The sequence below is a fragment of the Phacochoerus africanus genome, chromosome 5, assembly GCF_016906955.1.
Source record: "Phacochoerus africanus isolate WHEZ1 chromosome 5, ROS_Pafr_v1, whole genome shotgun sequence".
Classification (NCBI taxonomy): domain Eukaryota; kingdom Metazoa; phylum Chordata; class Mammalia; order Artiodactyla; family Suidae; genus Phacochoerus; species Phacochoerus africanus.
The window spans coordinates 84833792-84851391 of NC_062548.1; the positions used below are offsets into that span (position 1 = coordinate 84833792).

At 35.2% G+C, this 17600-nt stretch overlaps 1 protein-coding gene across 5 annotated transcripts in view; it reads left to right on the top strand.

The window, feature by feature from the left end:
• Positions 1–17600, top strand: part of USP34 (ubiquitin specific peptidase 34) — a 256844-nt gene that overhangs the window by 120611 nt on the left and 118633 nt on the right. For 4 of the 5 annotated variants that reach the window (XM_047781997.1, XM_047782001.1, XM_047781996.1 and 1 more), the window contains 7 exons: positions 2367–2449; positions 4933–5087; positions 7899–8012; positions 10425–10524; positions 10661–10820; positions 13470–13596; positions 13693–13840. In XM_047781997.1, the coding sequence (XP_047637953.1) occupies positions 2367–2449; positions 4933–5087; positions 7899–8012; positions 10425–10524; positions 10661–10820; positions 13470–13596; positions 13693–13840 (887 nt within the window). The remainder of the gene's footprint in view (positions 1–2366; positions 2450–4932; positions 5088–7898; positions 8013–10424; positions 10525–10660; positions 10821–13469; positions 13597–13692; positions 13841–17600) is intronic. The other variant, XM_047781999.1, reaches the window with a different exon arrangement.

The following is a 17600-nucleotide window of genomic DNA, read 5'->3' on the forward strand; positions in this document are numbered from 1 at the left end:
GTACTCCAAGGTCTCTGCTACAAAATCTCTGTCCTTTCAATGAAAGGACCAAAACTATTAAAAGCTGGCTTTGAATTTTCTCTGAAGAGTATTCTAGTTTGTGAGCTGATTACTGTATTCCCCTCTCCCCCACTCCTAGTCACCTTGCTATTATAAGTACTTTCATCTTCACAAAGGGAGCTCCAAAAATGAAGAAGCAGAAGTTCATCTTTTCTTTGCCAGTGTTAACATGAGACATTCAAGAGAAGCAAAGATAACATCTAGCAAACTCAGATCTTTAGAAAACCTTAACTTTAAACTTAAGTAGTGAACCTTGAGTAATTTGTGAAACCAGCTAATTTTGCGAAGCTTTTAAAATTTTGCGCTTATATAAGAGGCTCTTTAACTCTCTGCAAACTGGGATATAGTAGATATCATGGCTCGGACTGGCTGCTTTTTGTTGGCAAAGTAATTTGGGCACTTTATCCACAGCCAGCCTTTTCATTTGTAACACAGTGATAAAAACTCATGATTGATTTAGTCTCATGGATTGGGTACTCAGGTGCTTGTAGAAACTAGAATGTTGTGATACCACAGACATAGTTCAATATGCAGTTCATAGAGTTACTAAAGGAATCCTCAAATGTAAACCTTTCTCTCCCCAGCATCCTTCTGTGACTTCCTTATCTATTCTAGAACAGTATCAAACTCTTTTGACTGGATGCAAGTTGGCTCCTGCCTACTGCTTCAGACCCTTCTCCTACCCTTCCTCCACCATAGTCCAACATTTGCTTCTTAAAATGCTGTTGCTTTGTAAATGCATACAGACTGAATTCCCTGAGAACCATGTGAAAACATCTACTTAACCAGGCTTTTAAAGCAACTCTTATATTATCCATTGAATTTTGTGCACATGAATTACAATTACTTAACTTGAAATAACATTCAAAGATGGTAATTTCAGAGTCCTACTATGGTGCAGCAGGATCGACAGTGTCTCTGCAGTGGCAGCCACGTGGGTTTTATCCCTGCCGGGCACAATGGGTTAAGTATCTGGCGTTGCTGCAGCTGTGGCGTAGGTCACAACTCTGGCTTGGATTTGATTCCTGGCTCAGGAACTCCAAAACTTTTTATACCTCAGGGCAACCAAAAAAGAAAGAAATGCTGATTTTTATATCAGCTGTATTCTCCCCCCCCCCTTTGTGACATAGAGATTTCCCAGGCCAGGGATCAGATCCAATCCACAGCTGCAGCCTGTGCCACAGCTTTGGCAATGCTGGATCCTTAATCCACTGTTCCGGGCTGGGAATCAAACCTGTGTCCCACTGTTCCAGAGATGCCACTGATCCCATTGGGCCACAGTGGGAACTCCTCAGCTGTATTCTTTGTTAGTTTTATGGGAATGATATTAACATTTCTTGTTTAAGGAATGTAGTTTTCCTATAATAATATCCTAGAGGGGCAGTGATAATGAAACACGCAATTTCTAGATGGAAATTTTTTTATCAACTATTCTGTGTACATATTGCATATTGGAATATTATTCCTTCCTGCAGCATATGGAATTTCCAGGACCAGGGGTTGAATCAGAGCTGCAGCTGAGGCCCATGCCACAGCCACATCAATACCAGATCTGAACCTCATCTACAACATACACTGCAGCTTAGGCCATTGCAGGATCCTTAACCCACTGAGGGAGGCCAGGGATTGAACCTATATCCTCGGGTCATTAACCTGCTGAGCCACAATGGGAATTCTGATACTGCATAATTTTAAAATGACATATTTCTTTTGTTCCACTGTTGAGTTCTTATCTACTACTTTCTTATCTAATTTGAAAGTATGTGTTTTGGCGTTCCCATCGAGGCTCATTGGTTAACGAATCCAACTAGGAACTATGAAGTTGTGGGTTCGCTACCTGGTCTCGCTCAGTGGGTTAAGGATCTGGCGTTGCCGTGAGCTGTGGTGTAGGTTGCAGATGCAGCTTGGATCTGGCGTTGCTGTGGCTGTGGCATAGGCTGGCAGCTGCAACTATGATTTGACCCCCAGCCTAGGAACTTTCATGTGCTGAGGGTGCAGCCCTAGAAAAGACAAAAAACAAAAGGACAAAAAAAAAAAAGAAAGTATGTGTTTTAATAGTTTCCAGCTTTTTAGAATATTAAATAAGAAATCTTAAACATAGCATTTGGCTTCATAGCCATTTTTTTGTGTATAACCAAAGATATAATTAAAATATTTAATAATTATGAATTATTAGAGTTCCAGTTATTTGATATAATTGAAGATTAGGGCCATTAGTATAATTTAAGATTAGTGCCATTAAATTTTTAAAAATAATTCAAAAAAAGGATCTCTCAGTTAATTATTTTATTGACTTTTAAATATAGGTACAGCCATAGTGCCGAAGTTCAAGTGCGACTGCAGTTCTTAACTTGTGTCTTTTCAACTCTGGGATCACCTGATCATTTCAGTAAGTTTTTAAATCAGTTTTTAGATCCGTATTGACTCTTGAAAGAGCCCAGTTAAATGCACTTAGGCCTTTAGATTTCTGTGGTGATCAAATTGTTCTCAATACTGAATGTCTTCTCAGTTATGTAAAGCAATAGGAGCTTGTCTCTGACACATTTTTGCTTCAGGCTCCTAAAATGCCAGTTTCTTAGTGGTGAATTGGCTCATTTCAAGACAAAATCTTTGGGATAGGAGAACATACCATGTTAGGGTGACTGTATTTTTTTAATTACCTACCTTTGGATATAGAATCTTCCTGTCACTCGGTTGGAAACAGCCACTGTTCCACAGTTATCCACTGTTTGGATAAGGGCTAATCTTATCCAAAATAGCTTGACATCATAGGGGATAGAGAATTAGAGACTCTATAGTTTTATTTAGATGAATCTCAAACTCAATTTTATTAGCAATTAATCTTTACAAAAAAAGAGAGATTGGTCTGATATATTCAGAGTGTGGACCATTTCCAAATCCACATGTTCAGTTTTCTCACAAGAAAGGAGGAAGCTTAATTTTTTTTGGCCAGGGCTCATTATCTCTTGCTAGACTGACTGTATTCTGTCATGTTCCACACTCTTCCTTTTCATGTCAAAAAAATCTCGTTTGTTAGAAGGACATTGTCTTTCTTTAACTGTGGTTAATATAGTCAAACTGGTGAGTGTTTTACTAGCCTCAGAAGGGTGTCATCATGACTCTTAAGTCCATATCTATGCGTGAGATAACGCCATGCATTTATCTTACTGTTAAAGTGTATGATTTCTTCTTTAGGTCAAGCTGTTTGTAACAAACGCCACTAACATTGTGAAACCAAGAAATTTCAAAATGAAGACACCTTTCTTTGATAGGAAACTTCTGTTTCATGTGTTAGTCTTTATTATACCCATTATGACTGCTAATATACAAGAGACAAATAACACAAAATATAAAAAAGCAACCTTAGACATGAAGAAGTCAAACCAAAACAAATATTGTCAGCATAAATAACTTGACATGACCATTGAGTTTCATGTTTGTTGAGTATAGATTTTCATTGGAAAATGTTAATCACTCTTTTCAATATTTGAATAATTTAATTTGCTGTTCCCATTCCAGTGAGCATAGGACATACTCTTTTTGTATGGGCTTTCAGTAGCTGCTGTCCAGATAGTCAAATTGAAAACTTCATTTATCCCACATCATAACTGTACTTCTGTAACTGGCACGGTTCCTGTCAGGGATAATATTGCTACTCCAAAGTTTTATTTGAGAAGTTAATACTTAGCTTATACATTGCCTATTGAATGTGTATTGTTGATTTATACACTTTCGTTTTGCCATATAGTTTACTGTAATTAACCCGGAGGCTTTTTTTTTTTTTTTTTTTTAAAGGACTCTCACCTATTCACTTATCTCTCTTCTTAATTACTTAATGTATTGAAGTTATAATAGGCAGTGAAGATTGTTTCTAGTTTTTTATATTGGCTCCCGGGGCACAAATTCTTAGAACAAATAATCTATACATTAACTATTTCTGTGAGGAACTGATGGGATGTATTTTTCTGATCAAATGCTTTAAACTAATATTGCTTCTAGGTAAATAATTTCTGAGGGTTTGTTGGGTTTTTTTGTTTTGTTTTGTTTTTTGTATTCTGGATCTCATCTACTTTTCCTAAGAGAGAGAAAGAGGTTTCTTATGATTCTATTATCTTTTTAAATGCTTTCCAGTCCTGGGGAATAAGCCCAGGCTTGAGAAGCCCTTATGATATACTGTAGAAATGCCTATGATTCTTTTATTCTTCTCTTTTGGATTGACTCACTTACCTATATTCAGACTTGTAATTGCCTAATGCCTCTTCTTAATTCTGAATAGTTGTGATTCCTTTTGCCATACTTTGGAAATCTCTAATACTTGGGTCAAAGTACCATACAGATTTCCTTATTAGATTGACTTTTCAGCTATTCATTTCCCCTGATGGGTTGCTATTCTGTTTTAGTCAGTTGCCTTTTATTTTATTAATCAGAAGGATCCTTTTTTTCCTAGTTTACAAAAATAATGCTTATTGGCATTTATTGTTTATGTACTTTGTCATAGAATGAGCTTTGAACATTTATCCAATCCATTCTAAACCCTTAAAACATGAGAACAAACTGGACTTTGGTGATTGCCTCCCTTTAATCATGTTTACTATAATACAAAAATACTTTCATATTTTAGGTAAAGTGATTTTCCAGACCTACTGGCTCTTCTAGGATACTATATAAGTTGTGTTTTTTAGATGATTTATGTGAGGAGTATAGTTAACTATATTTGAAAGCATAAATTATATGAAATCTCTTATGAAATACTTTTATAAAATAGTGTGAAATATTTCCTTTATATTTCTGTATTTATTAGTGTTTCAGTACCTTTAATTCAGATAAAAATGTTATATGTACCATGATTTAAATTTTGTAATTTTTATCTAGGGTTAAGTTTGGAACAAGTTGATATTTTATGGCATTGTTTAGTAGAAGATTCTGAGTGTTACGATGATGCACTCCACTGGTTTTTAAATCAAGTTCGAAGTAAAGATCAACATGCTATGGGAATGGAAACCTACAAACATCTTTTCCTGGAGAAGGTAATATTATTTCTTGACATTTTTTTTTTCCTCTCTTTTCTTTTTTTAGAGACATGCCTGTGGCATATGGAAGTTCCCAGGCTAGAGGTCAAATCAGAGCTGTAGCCACCAGCCTATGTCACAGCCACAGCAATGCAGAATCCAAGCTGCATCTGTGACCTACACTACAGCTCATGGCAACATCAGATGCTTAATCCACTGAGTGAGGCCAGGGATCAAAACCGCCTCCTCATAGATACTAGTTGGATTCATTTCCACTGCACCACAATAGGAACTCCTCTTGACAGTTTTATTGTCAAGAGGATTATTATTTTTTTTTAATTTCCTTTTTCTCTCTTGAAATATAAACTCGGTATTAATTTTTTTTCTTCTTTCAACATACTTGTTTAAAAAAATAAATTTGGAGTTCGCGTCGTGGCGCAGTGGTCAACGAATCCGACTAGGAACCATGAGGTTGCGGGTTTGGTCCCTGCCCTTGCTCAGTGGGTTAATGATCCGGCGTTGCAGTGAGCTGCGGTGTAGGTTGCAGACGCGGCTTGGATCCCACGTTGCTGTAGCTCTGGCGTAGGCCGGTGGCTACACCTCCGATTCGACCCCTAGCCTGGGAACCTCCATATGCCGCAGGAGCAGCCCAAGAAATAGCAAAAAGACAATAAATAAATAAATAAATAAATAAATAAATAAATTATTTTTAGCAATCCTTATATAATTTTTGCTCCTTAGATTTTGCTTTGTATTCCAATGTTTATATCTAAATGAATACTTGGTTTGTATTTATAAAAATATATTCCCTAGCCAAGGTACTTCAGCTAACAGTAATTAGAATAACTCTTGGATAAAGACAAATATGAAATATGGTGGGTTTTTGATGTTTATTTCTAGAAATCATTATTAATATTGTAGTTAAATTTTTCAGGCATTGGTGCCCACACTTGCTAGTATGAGAGCTGTATTCTGCAACTCTTTCCTTAGTTATATGGTTGTGGTTTTAGCCAGTCTTCTGGAAAATAGAAGTCATTCTTCATGTTTGTAGATTCCCGTGAAGTGCATTTTTAGGAGGTGCTGTCATGATATTAAAGATACTCATCTAGCCAATTTTTGTTTTTATTTATCAGATGCCACAATTGGTTCTGGTATAGTTTTCCATTTTAATTTTAAAACATCAATGATAATAAAGCAATAGACTTTAGTATTTTTCTGTGCTAATTTTTGAGATTATGAAGGCTCTCTGTGAACTCTCATCTTTGTGGTAGAATTAAATACATGAAGAATTTGGTAACAAACTTTTTTATGATTTTTATTTTTTCCATTATACTTGATATACAGTGTTCTGTCAATTCCTACTGTATAGCAAAGTGACCCAGTCATATGTATATATATACATTCTTTTTCTCATATTATCCTCCATGATGTTCCATCACAAGTGATTAGATATAGTTCCCTGTGCTATACAGCAGAATCTCATTGCTTATCCACTCCAAGTGCAATAGTTTGCATCTATTGACCCCAGACTCCCAGTTCATCCCACACTCTCCCCCTTTCCCCCTTGGCAACCACAAGTCTGTTCTCCAGGTCCATGAACTTTGCTATGGAAAGGTTCATTTGTGCCATATATTAGATTCCAGATATGTGATATCATATGGTATTTGGCTTTCTCTTTCTCACTTTGCTTAGTAGAGTCTTTTTCCATCCATGTTGCTGCAAATACATTATTTTTTTTAAGGCCGAGTAGTATTCCATATTGTGTATATATTTCCATATCTTCTTAATCTGTTCATCTGTCAGTATACATTTAGATTGTTTCTATGTAGGTAATATAAACTTAATCGCTTAGAGATTTAAGACAAAAGTACGGGAGTTCCCAATCATGGAGAAGCAGAAACAAATCTGACTAGGAACCATGAGGTTGTGGGTTCAGTCCCTGGCCTTGCTCAGTGATTAAGGATCCGCATTGCCAGGAGCTGTGGTGTAGGTCGCAGACGCAGCTCAGATCCTGCATTGTTGTGGCTATGGCATAGGCTGGCAGCTGTAGCTCTGATTCGAGCCCTAGCCTGGGAACCTCCATATGCCGTGGGTGTGGCCCTAAAAAGCAAAAAAAAAAAAAAAAAGAACTACAAATGGCCCTTCAGCTATGACAATTTAAGGCTCTAATATCTTTTTGTTTATCTTATTTTGTTTTTTTCAAGCTCTAACTCGATACAAGCTGTATACATGTATAAGATACGCATCTTATAAATGTGTATGGTGTAGGTATACAATAAATAATAAAATTCTTTTCCTCTGATTTGTGTCTATATTCATCTAAAAAATGTAACATGTTAGGTTTCAGTTATGACATGAATAAAATTTTCTTTAAATTAGTACCTTTTTTTTTGTCTTTTTGCCTTTTCTTGGGCCGCTTCTGCGGCATATGGAGGTTCCCAGGCTAGGGGTTCAATCGGAGCTATAGCCACCAACCTACACCAGAGCCACAGCAACACAGGATCCAAGCCGCTTCTGCAACCTACACCACAGTTCATGGCAACGCCGGGTCCTTAACCCACTGAGCAAGGCCAGGGATCGAACCCGCAACCTCATGGTTCTTAGTTGGATTCATTAACCACTGAGCCACGACAGGAACTCCAAAATTATCACCCATTTTTAAAAAATTATTTGTTTTTAAATTATCATGAAACATCTGAGCTGAAGTGTTTTATTCTGCAGTGTTTTTAGTAAAACTAGGTTTGTTAAGTCTGTCGTGTTAAATCCAGTGAAATGAAATCTAATTTAATTATGACACTAAAACTATTTTCAAAAAAATTTTTTTTGAAGATGCCCCAGCTAAAACCTGAAACGATTAGCATGACTGGCTTAAACCTGTTTCAGCATCTCTGTAACTTGGCTCGATTGGCTACCAGTGCCTATGATGGTGGTTCAAACTCTGAGGTATGGATTAAGGCTTGTTATTTTATTAGGTCAGCTTGTGGAATTTTTTTTTAGTAATCTCAGATTACTGAATCATATAGTCTACCAAGCATTGAATCTACTAAGTATGGAGACTTTTCTTCTAAGGTTTTAAAAAGTTTTTATCTTTAGGTTTTAAAAATTTTACAAAACAAAGATGGTGATTTTTCATTACTAAAGATAACCTTGGTTGTGCTTAATGAAAACTTGTGATACAGACTTCCACCTATAAAGTAAAAAGTCACAAGGGTATTATGTATACATCGGAAATATAGTCAATAATATTAACAACTTTGTGTTTGACAGATGATAATTGCTCTTACTGTGGTGATTATTTCATCCTGTATAAATATATTGAACCAATGTGCTATATACGTGAAATTATTATATTGTGTGTTAATTATAAGCTAATTAACATAACTAATTATTCCTTCCTTGATTAATAAAGACTTTGCCATGTAGAAGGTTGATTTGTTGAAAATTTGATTGTCATGGCATTTATAGTAACCAAGCTTTTAGTTGCTCTTAGGTAACTACAGAGTTCCTTTTGGTGATTTCTGTTCTGGAATAGAATATACCTATCTCATCTCTGACCATGAGGCATAATGATCAGTTCATTAACTGAAGATTCACAAACTGCTAATCTCTAATGGCTTAGAGTTCCATTTACTTTATTGGATGGCTGTGTGATTTTTTTGTTGAATTCTTCATTCCTGGACTCCCCTGATGTAGACTGTTAATTTGAAAGCCTTCCTTATTGGACATTTCAGTTTAATAATAATGATAGCTTTGGTTTATGCAGAATCTGCTCACATTTTTCATTAATTTTCTTTAGAGATTGAGTGTCTTATAAAGAGAAAAGTAGAGAAAACTGATGTTAATCCATGTGGTAAAGAATAATTTTAACTATATTTAACACACTTTCATAGTGTCTTCCTACCTTCTTTTCTTTTTTTTTTTTTTCACCGTTTCTAGGGCCGCTTCCGCGGTATATGGAGGTTCCCAGGCTAGGGGTTCAATCGGAGCTGTAGCTGCCGGCCTACACCAGAGCCACAGCAACGCAGCATCCGAACTGCGTCTGCAACCTACACCACAGCTCATGGCAACGCCGGATCCTTAACCCACTGAGCAAGGGCAGAGATCGAACCTGTAACCTCATGGTTCCTAGTCGGATTCATTAACCACTGTGCCCTAACGGGAACTCCCTACCTTTTCTTATTTTAATAGTATTTTGTTTTGTTTTTGCTTTTATTTTTAAATTTTTCTTTCTCAATTTTTGGCCTTACCTGCGTCATGCAGAGGTTCCCGGGCTAGGGATTGAACCCATGCACAGCTGTAAGAGGGGCACAGCAGTGACATTGCTGGATCCTTAACCTGCTGAGCCACATGGGAACTTCTGTTTTTGCGTTTAATTTTTTGGTCCTAACTCTTAGTTTGATAGCACTGTGATAAGTTTCAATTTGGTGATTTCACACAACCAGACAGATCTAATTTATCTAAGTAATAATTCTCTAAAGATAATACTGTTCTTTAAGTAGATAATGTAAATACTAAGGCTGTTCTGTCACCGGTTTATTTTTCTTCACCCTGCTCAACTTTTGAGAACTTTTATTCTTCATTTTTTCTGTACTTTTTAGTGAGAACGTTCTTTTCATCTCATGGTTAACATCATAAATTTCAGTGACAGTTTGAGTTATCGTATCTTTTTTTTTTTTTTTTTTTTTTGCTTTTTAGGGACATACTCATGGCATATGGAAGTTCCCAGGCTAGGGGTTGAATCAGCTGTAGCCGCTGGGCTATGCCACAGCCACAGCAACATGTCTGAACCATGTCTGTGACCTACACCACAGCTCATGGCAACACTGGATCCTTAACCCACTGAGTGAGGCCAGGAATTGAACCTGCGTCCTCATGGATGCTAGTCAGATACGTTTCTGTTGAGCCACGATGGGAACTCCAGAATTAGCATATCTTTTTAATTTTCTGTGAATACCTGAAAGCAATGACTTAGTTGGATGAAAGCATCAACGTGTTATGTTAATATATGTGTGTTGTTATCCCTTTGCAGCATGTTTTGAGGATTGGTTTTTTTCCTACTATGTTGTCATGACTTTGAGTTAAATGTTAAACACATACATAGTTAGATGATATATAAGTATTTTTAGAACCAGTACAAATAGATTTCAGTAATCGAGGAAATTTTCAAGGCTTTTATCCTTATTGCTATTTAGTATTAGTTAATAACACTAAGTAATTAGGATTTTTCTTTTAAATACTTTATAGGATATTAAAATTCTTTAGTATTGTATGACTTTTAAATTTGTTGCTTCAGTCTCCTAATAATTTACATTGACAAATAATACCATTTATAGATGTCATATTTTTCTTTCTTAGCTTTGTGGTATGGACCAATTTTGGGGCATTGCTTTAAGAGCACAGTCTGGTGATGTCAGTCGTGCAGCTATCCAGTATATTAACTCCTATTATATTAATGGTGAGTGATTTGAAATATTGTCTAATAGGTAATTTTTTTTATGTAAGTATTTCTTATTTAGGTGTAATTTTTTTCCTTAATATACCTAAACAAGAATATGAGATTGATATACATGTCTAAATATCTGATTTTTTAGGTAAAACGGGTTTGGAGAAGGAGCAAGAATTTATTAGTAAGTGTATGGAGAGTCTAATGATAGCTTCTAGCAGTCTTGAACAGGAATCACACTCAAGTCTCACAGTTATAGAAAGAGGACTTCTTATGCTGAAGACACATCTGGAAGCATTTAGGAGAAGGTAATTTTTTAATACATTATTAGAATGAATTTAAGGCTTTTTAAAAATTGCTGATATGTCCAAAAGTACTCTTAAATTAAACTGAAGGTTTTCTTGGGGGCAGGTAGAAAGCATAACTTACCAAAAGTGAAGAGTTAGTAATGAAAGTAATTTTTATCATGATATGTACCATTTCACCACAGAATAGGCAGTATGGATTCCTGGTAAATATTGCAAAGCTTTAAAAATCATAACACTCTGAGAACATGTGCATGAATAAGAATCTCTAGACAGGATTCCATCTCTAAGAAAGTATTACTGTGATTGAGATAGCAGAACACAGCTACCAAAGAAGGTTTCACTGAAACCCTCACCAAGAACATCAGATAATCTCTCATAGTTGAATCAATTTGAGTCATTTGTTTCATTTGCTGTTTTTTTTTCTTCCTGGACTAGGAGACAGTATTTTAATTTTGAATTTCCATTTACCATGGAAACATGATCAAAAAATTCTGTGTTAATGAATATCTGTATAATTAATTTAGACATACCCTGTGTAATACAGAAATAAAGCAAATTAACATTTATGAATATATCGACTGAATTGAAAGGTGAGTAGATAGTTTTAATTAAGAAATTCTGTTTGTTAAAAATCATGAGTAAATGTGAAAGTACAAAGAACTGTTGAAAAAATTGTTAATAACTTTTTTCAACTTCAGAGCTTAGTTTGATAATGAAAAACTTATATAATTGATACAGTGACATTTTGCTTAAAATATCAGGAAATACTGAATAACAGAGAAATTTCTACACATTCCTTATAATAACATGGCTCCATGATTTAAAACATGTAGGCATTACAGAATTCTTTATTTTGATTATGATTGTAATTTGTAGAAATTCTACTTAAATGGTTCCTTGCGTTTTTAAAGAATGTTTAAGGGAACTCTAAGGTTTTTTTGCACAGAAACTTAATACTGCCTCATAACTTACCACTTTAAAAGCTAAAAATAAAAAGCAAATGTGGTCATATGTCTTATTCAAATTAATGAAAAAATTAATACGTACTCATAAAATTCAGATATTACACTTAGATAATATTATAAAATATCAACGTCTCTATAATTTATCTTTTCCTATCAGAGATAATTACTGTTAATGATATGATAAGTATTCTTCTAATATTTCTCTGTGCTGCAGGGTCCACAAATAACAAACTAAAAGGTCCTGTTGGTTCAAGCCCTTAGTCTTCGTATAGTGTTACCCATATTTTAAAAATTAGCACCTATTTCAAAAGTCTTTTAAAATGTATTGTTTCCTAGGAGTCAGTGATGCATTTTATAAGTTTAATGAATTTCAGTTCAAAAATCCCTTCTTAGCTGTACAATTTTTTTTCAATTCAAAAAAAATGTTTGTACTATCCTTGATAGAAATCTTTGTATTTGTTCACGTTTTACTCTAAAAGGTAATGTTGGTGTTAAATAATTTATATAAATACTTGTGGGTTGCCAGTAAAGAAATAGAATTGAGTATTCAAAAACTAAGAGCTAGTTTTAAAATATTAGGAATTTCCATGCAAATCTTTGTGTAGTATCATTGTAATTTCAAGTGTTTAATGTGCTTAGTGCTAATCCTAATTTAAAATTGCCTAACATTTATAAAATGAAAATATAAAGTAGTAATTATGTTTGTGTATTCCTTATATTAAAAGAGAAAATTTAAAAATACATATTTTTAAAAGGGTTTTCTTTTTAAAAAGAGATAAGGTTATAAGCTTAAACACTGGTTCTCAACCAGAAGCAATTTTGTTTCCTAGGGAACATGAGGTAATGACTAGAGACATTGCTGATTATTACAGCTTAAAGGAGAAGACCATGCTATTGGCATATAGTAGGTAGACGACGCAGCCAGACATTGTATAGTGCACAAGATAACCCCCTCAGGACAAAAAGATTAAGATCATTCTTTTGCTTGTAGAAGCTGAACATTGAATCACTTCTAGGAAATCAAGTACATTTATTCTCTTATTTGCACTCTTTTATTTCAGAATTGCTTATTAGTTTTAGAGATTGATAATTTTTTTCTTAATTAAATTCAGGTTCCATGGATCCTGTCTTCAACTGAAAATCAGTTAGAAAATTGACGGATATTTAGCAAGCATCATGCATGATGCCTGTCTCCTTTGAAATATTAATCTTCATAATTCATTTTATGATTTTAGCAGTTGTGGAGTCAGCTTTCAGGTTTTTAGGCTGGTTATTAACATGTGTTTACCAGAATACATTTCTGTCTTTGAAAATATTTCATAATACTTGTTTTCCTCTTGAAATTAGGAATGACAGCTTGCCATTTTACTTACTGGATTAGTTGGTTTCTTTAAATTCCTCCTGCCTCTGCTACTCTCCTCCAGCCTATTCCTCCCCCTTTTAAAAAAAATAATGTTCTTAATGGGACTCTTCTCCCCCCTACCCCCAGTAATTTCTCTTGGAAACTATTTTTTAAGGAGCTCTTAGCTATTTATACATTCAAGTTAGATTCCATATGATGAATCTGAACTTAATGTTAGGACATTTTTTGGACTCTTTCATCTTGTAAAATAGTAAAAACTTACGTAATATTGGAACGGTTTAAAATTATATGCTTCCTATGTGTGGTTTTTATGTATTTTAGGTTTGCATATCATCTCAGACAGTGGCAAATTGAAGGCACTGGCATTAGTAGTCATTTGAAAGCACTGAGTGACAAACAGTCTCTGCCGCTAAGGGTTGTATGCCAGCCAGCTGGACTTCCTGACAAGGTAGTGACATAGTTTTAGTTTCCAAATTGATAACATTTCCCAGTTCCAATATATGTTCTTTTTGTATTTTTAAATTGGTTGCATCTCATATTTCAGATGACTATTGAAATGTATCCTAGTGACCAGGTAGCAGATCTTAGGGCTGAAGTAACTCATTGGTATGAAAATTTACAGAAAGAACAAATAAATCAACAAGCTCAGCTTCAGGAGTTTGGTCAAAGCAGCCGAAAGGGAGAGTTTCCTGGTAAGTCCACCAGTTCAAATTTCATATTTTCCAGGTTCTATTATATGTCAACTTCAAACCTTACTTCTTTGAAGACTACCAACCATGTTCATGCATGGCTCCCCCCATCTCTCCCCTACCCTTGGGTATAGTGCCATTGATTCTTAGGCAAGAATAATGGTTTCTTTAGACGTTATTTGCAAACACTTGTCTGCATTTTTTTCTCAAAAAAATTTTACTTTTGGAGGTTATTTGATAAGCGATGTGGGTTTAAGTGTCCATATACTAACTACCTAGTACCCAGTTTTACCTAATAAGTTTTTTAGCTATTTTGATGAGTTTGGGTTTTTCAAAGCATATGAAAACAATACAGCATTAAATTCCATCCGTGCACCTCCCCTTCCCTCCAAAGAAGTTACCACGTTAAGAAATTTTTCATATGGTCCTGAAAGGTATTTTTGATTCCTCCCTTACTGTTTAGCCAGTGGTGGATTTTTAGTGTCTTCCCATAGCACATAAAATAGGAGCTGATCAGAAGAATATCCATGAATTATGTTATTTTTTACTTAAAATCTAAAGGTCTGAAATTATAACAGGCAAAATACATATTTTAAAAAAAAAATCCTAAAGTTTTAAAAGTTTCTTTTTAGTACTTTTAACTTGCCTAAGTGCAGAGTGATACTTCTTTGGCATTCTTTAGTAAGGAGCCAACAATTTTACTACAGCATGTTTAAGATGAAAGCATATGTATCTTAAGTATATCACATCTTAAATTTTGTTCTTAAATAATTAATAAGGGAGTTCCTGTCATGGCTTAGTGGTTAATGAATCCAACTAGGAACCATGAGGTTGTGGGTTTGATTCCTGGCCTCGTTCAGTGGGTTAAGGATCCAGTGTTGGTGTGAGCTGTGGTGTAGGTCGCAGACACAGCTCGGATCTGGTGTTGCTGTGGCTCTGGTGTAGGCCAGTGCCTACAGCTCTGATTGGACCCCTAGTCTGGGAACCTCCATATGCTGTGGGTGCGGCCCTAGAAAAGACAAAAAGACCAAAAAAAAAAAAAAGTATTCTTGGTAGAAGAATAGATGTTGGAAAGTCTCCTTACTACACCTGTCTCTAAACCTCCCATTTCTCTTCTCCTGAGGCAGATGTTCTTACGTAGTCTTCAGGAGAAAAGAAGATATTAGGAGTAACAACCCTCCACACAATCAAAAATTCATGTATAACTTAAAATTGGTCCTCCATACTCACAGTTCTTCCATATCCATAGTTCTGCGTCTGGGGATTCAACCAGCTCGGAATCATTAAGTGCTATAGTATTTACTATTTAAAAAGTCTATTTATAAATGGATTAGCACAGTTCAAACATGTGTTCAGGGGTCAACTGTATGCTTAAAACATAAATGGTAGCATTCCATTTATACGCTACTACCCTTTGTTTGTAGTGTTCAATAGTTTATTAGTACATATGAAAGTTACCTTATTCTTTTTAAGATCTGCTTATTCTATAATAGGGTGTTACCATGCTTTATTTTACCTATTCTCTACTAATGGACATTTAGGTTGTTTCTCTTCTTGTGATATTATAGTATTAATAGAGAATTTCCTTAATATATATATTATGTAAGTTGGCTAACTACCTAGTTATGGAATTTTCAAGTCAAAAAAATCTATTTTTATTATGTTGAAATATACTGTACCTAAGGAAGATAATATGAAATTAATAATAATGAAAACCTCCAGTGTACCTACCACCCAGATTAAGAACTAGAACATTATTAAAAGCTAGTGTGTCCCTCCCTCCCTGATATCATCCTTTTCCACTTCAACACTATCTTCATTTTTTAGGGTGTGTGTGTGTGTGTGTGTGCGCGCGCGCATGCGTGTTTAGGGTTTATTTTGGTTTTGGTGTTCTTTACCTCCTAAAGAATGTTTTAGTTCTGAGAAATAGATAAGCCTGCACAAACTTGATGAATTAAGGAAAAGAGGAGTATGGCCACTAAGAGCGGTACTACGTAAGGCATCATTTGACGAAAACAACCCAAAGAGGGTGTGCTTTCTGAAGGTACTTACCTGAAGATCAATATAAAGCCTCATCTGAGGTTTATCAGTGGGAAAATTCTCAAGTATAGGTCTTGGCACATTGAAGACTGATCTTAGTGCTGTGATGTTGACAAAATGGTGAAACAGCCAACAAAAATATAGTCAGAGTCTTTTTCTAATCTCTTCATGACCTACTTTAGCTCTCAGGAGTAGACCAAAACAATTGCTTGTGTGAGATCATATGAATGTCTTCTGCTCATTCAAGCAGTAGGACCTGAAGATGAGAGCAGACACTTCACTTGCATATGGTTAAGATGGTCCAGGTACAGAGAAGAACCTGGGCAAGGTTCATTCACCATTCAGTCCTCAGATAGAGAAAGTATTATGAAGGCAGCAGAGCTTTTGGTCTCAGTGGGCCTCAGTAATACATTTTTCTAGTTACACTGATCGTGTTGATTGTCCTCCAGATCTGATGCATAGCAGTTGGATATGCTTTCTCATTTTCCTGGTAATTATTTTTGTTTCTTTTTCCTATGTTGAATATTCTGTTTCCAATAAACCATGCCTTTACTAATTCACTTTTTTTTTTTTCCTGATCTGCAAAGCAATTGTCCAGTAGTTTTTCTTTTTCTTTCTTTCTTTTTTTCTTTTTTTTAGGGCTGCCCCAGCAGCATATGGAAGTTCCAGGCTAGGGGTTGAATTGGAGCTACAGCTGCCAGCATACGCCACAGCAACTGGCAGATCCAAGCTGCGTCTGTGACGTACACCACTGCTCACAGCAATGCTGGATCCTTAACCCACTGAGTGGGGCCAGGAATCAAACCCTCATCCTTATGGATCCTAGTTGGGTTTGTTTCCGCTGAGCCACAATGGGAACTCCTGTCCAGTAGTTTCTTGAGAAAAGGTTGTTGTGGGGTAAGGTTTTTGATTCTTTGAATAATTAAGAATGTATTTGTAATTTTTTTCGTACTCTAAATGGTAATTTGGCTGGGTATAGAATCCTAGGTAGGAAATAATTTTGTTTCAGAATATTTGAGGTATTGCTCCATTTTGTTTCTTGGTTCTCCTTTTGGTGTTATTCTGAAGCCATTTTGACTTTTGATAGTTTTTTTCTTTGAGAGAGAGCTTAATTTATCTTCTTGTTCCTAATATTCTGAAATTTTACCATAGTTGGCCTGAGTATGTATCTGTTTTCATCAGTTGTAATGGGTACCTTACTATTTAGGTATTTAAAGGGCCCTTTTAGTTTGGCAACTTGTGTCTTTTTAAGTTTGGGTAAATTTTCTTGAATTAATGGTTTTTTGTCTTCTATTTTATCATCTCTCTCTCTCTAGAAATTATTCTTCTACATGTTTCATCTCTTGGACTATTCCTTATTTCCTTTCCTGTATTTCATTTCTTTGAGTCTTAATTTCCTGAGAGATGTTATAAATTTTATTTTGCAACTTTCTATTGAGGTTTTCATTTTTGCTGTCATGCTTTTTATATAACTAACATCTATTTTTTTTTTTTGACTCTTAAATCCAGATGCATGGTGCTTGCATTTTAACTAGAATGTTTACCTAATTACCTAGTTATTTTCTTTTAATCTCATCTCATCTTTAACCTTATATCTATGACTTTGGCATTCTTCATTCTTAGGTATAGATTGTAATTTCCACTTGCTTTCTTTTTGCTTCTGCTTTCTATTGAACTTCCTTTAAAAAATGTTTATGCTAGAGTTCCCCCTGGGGTACATAGG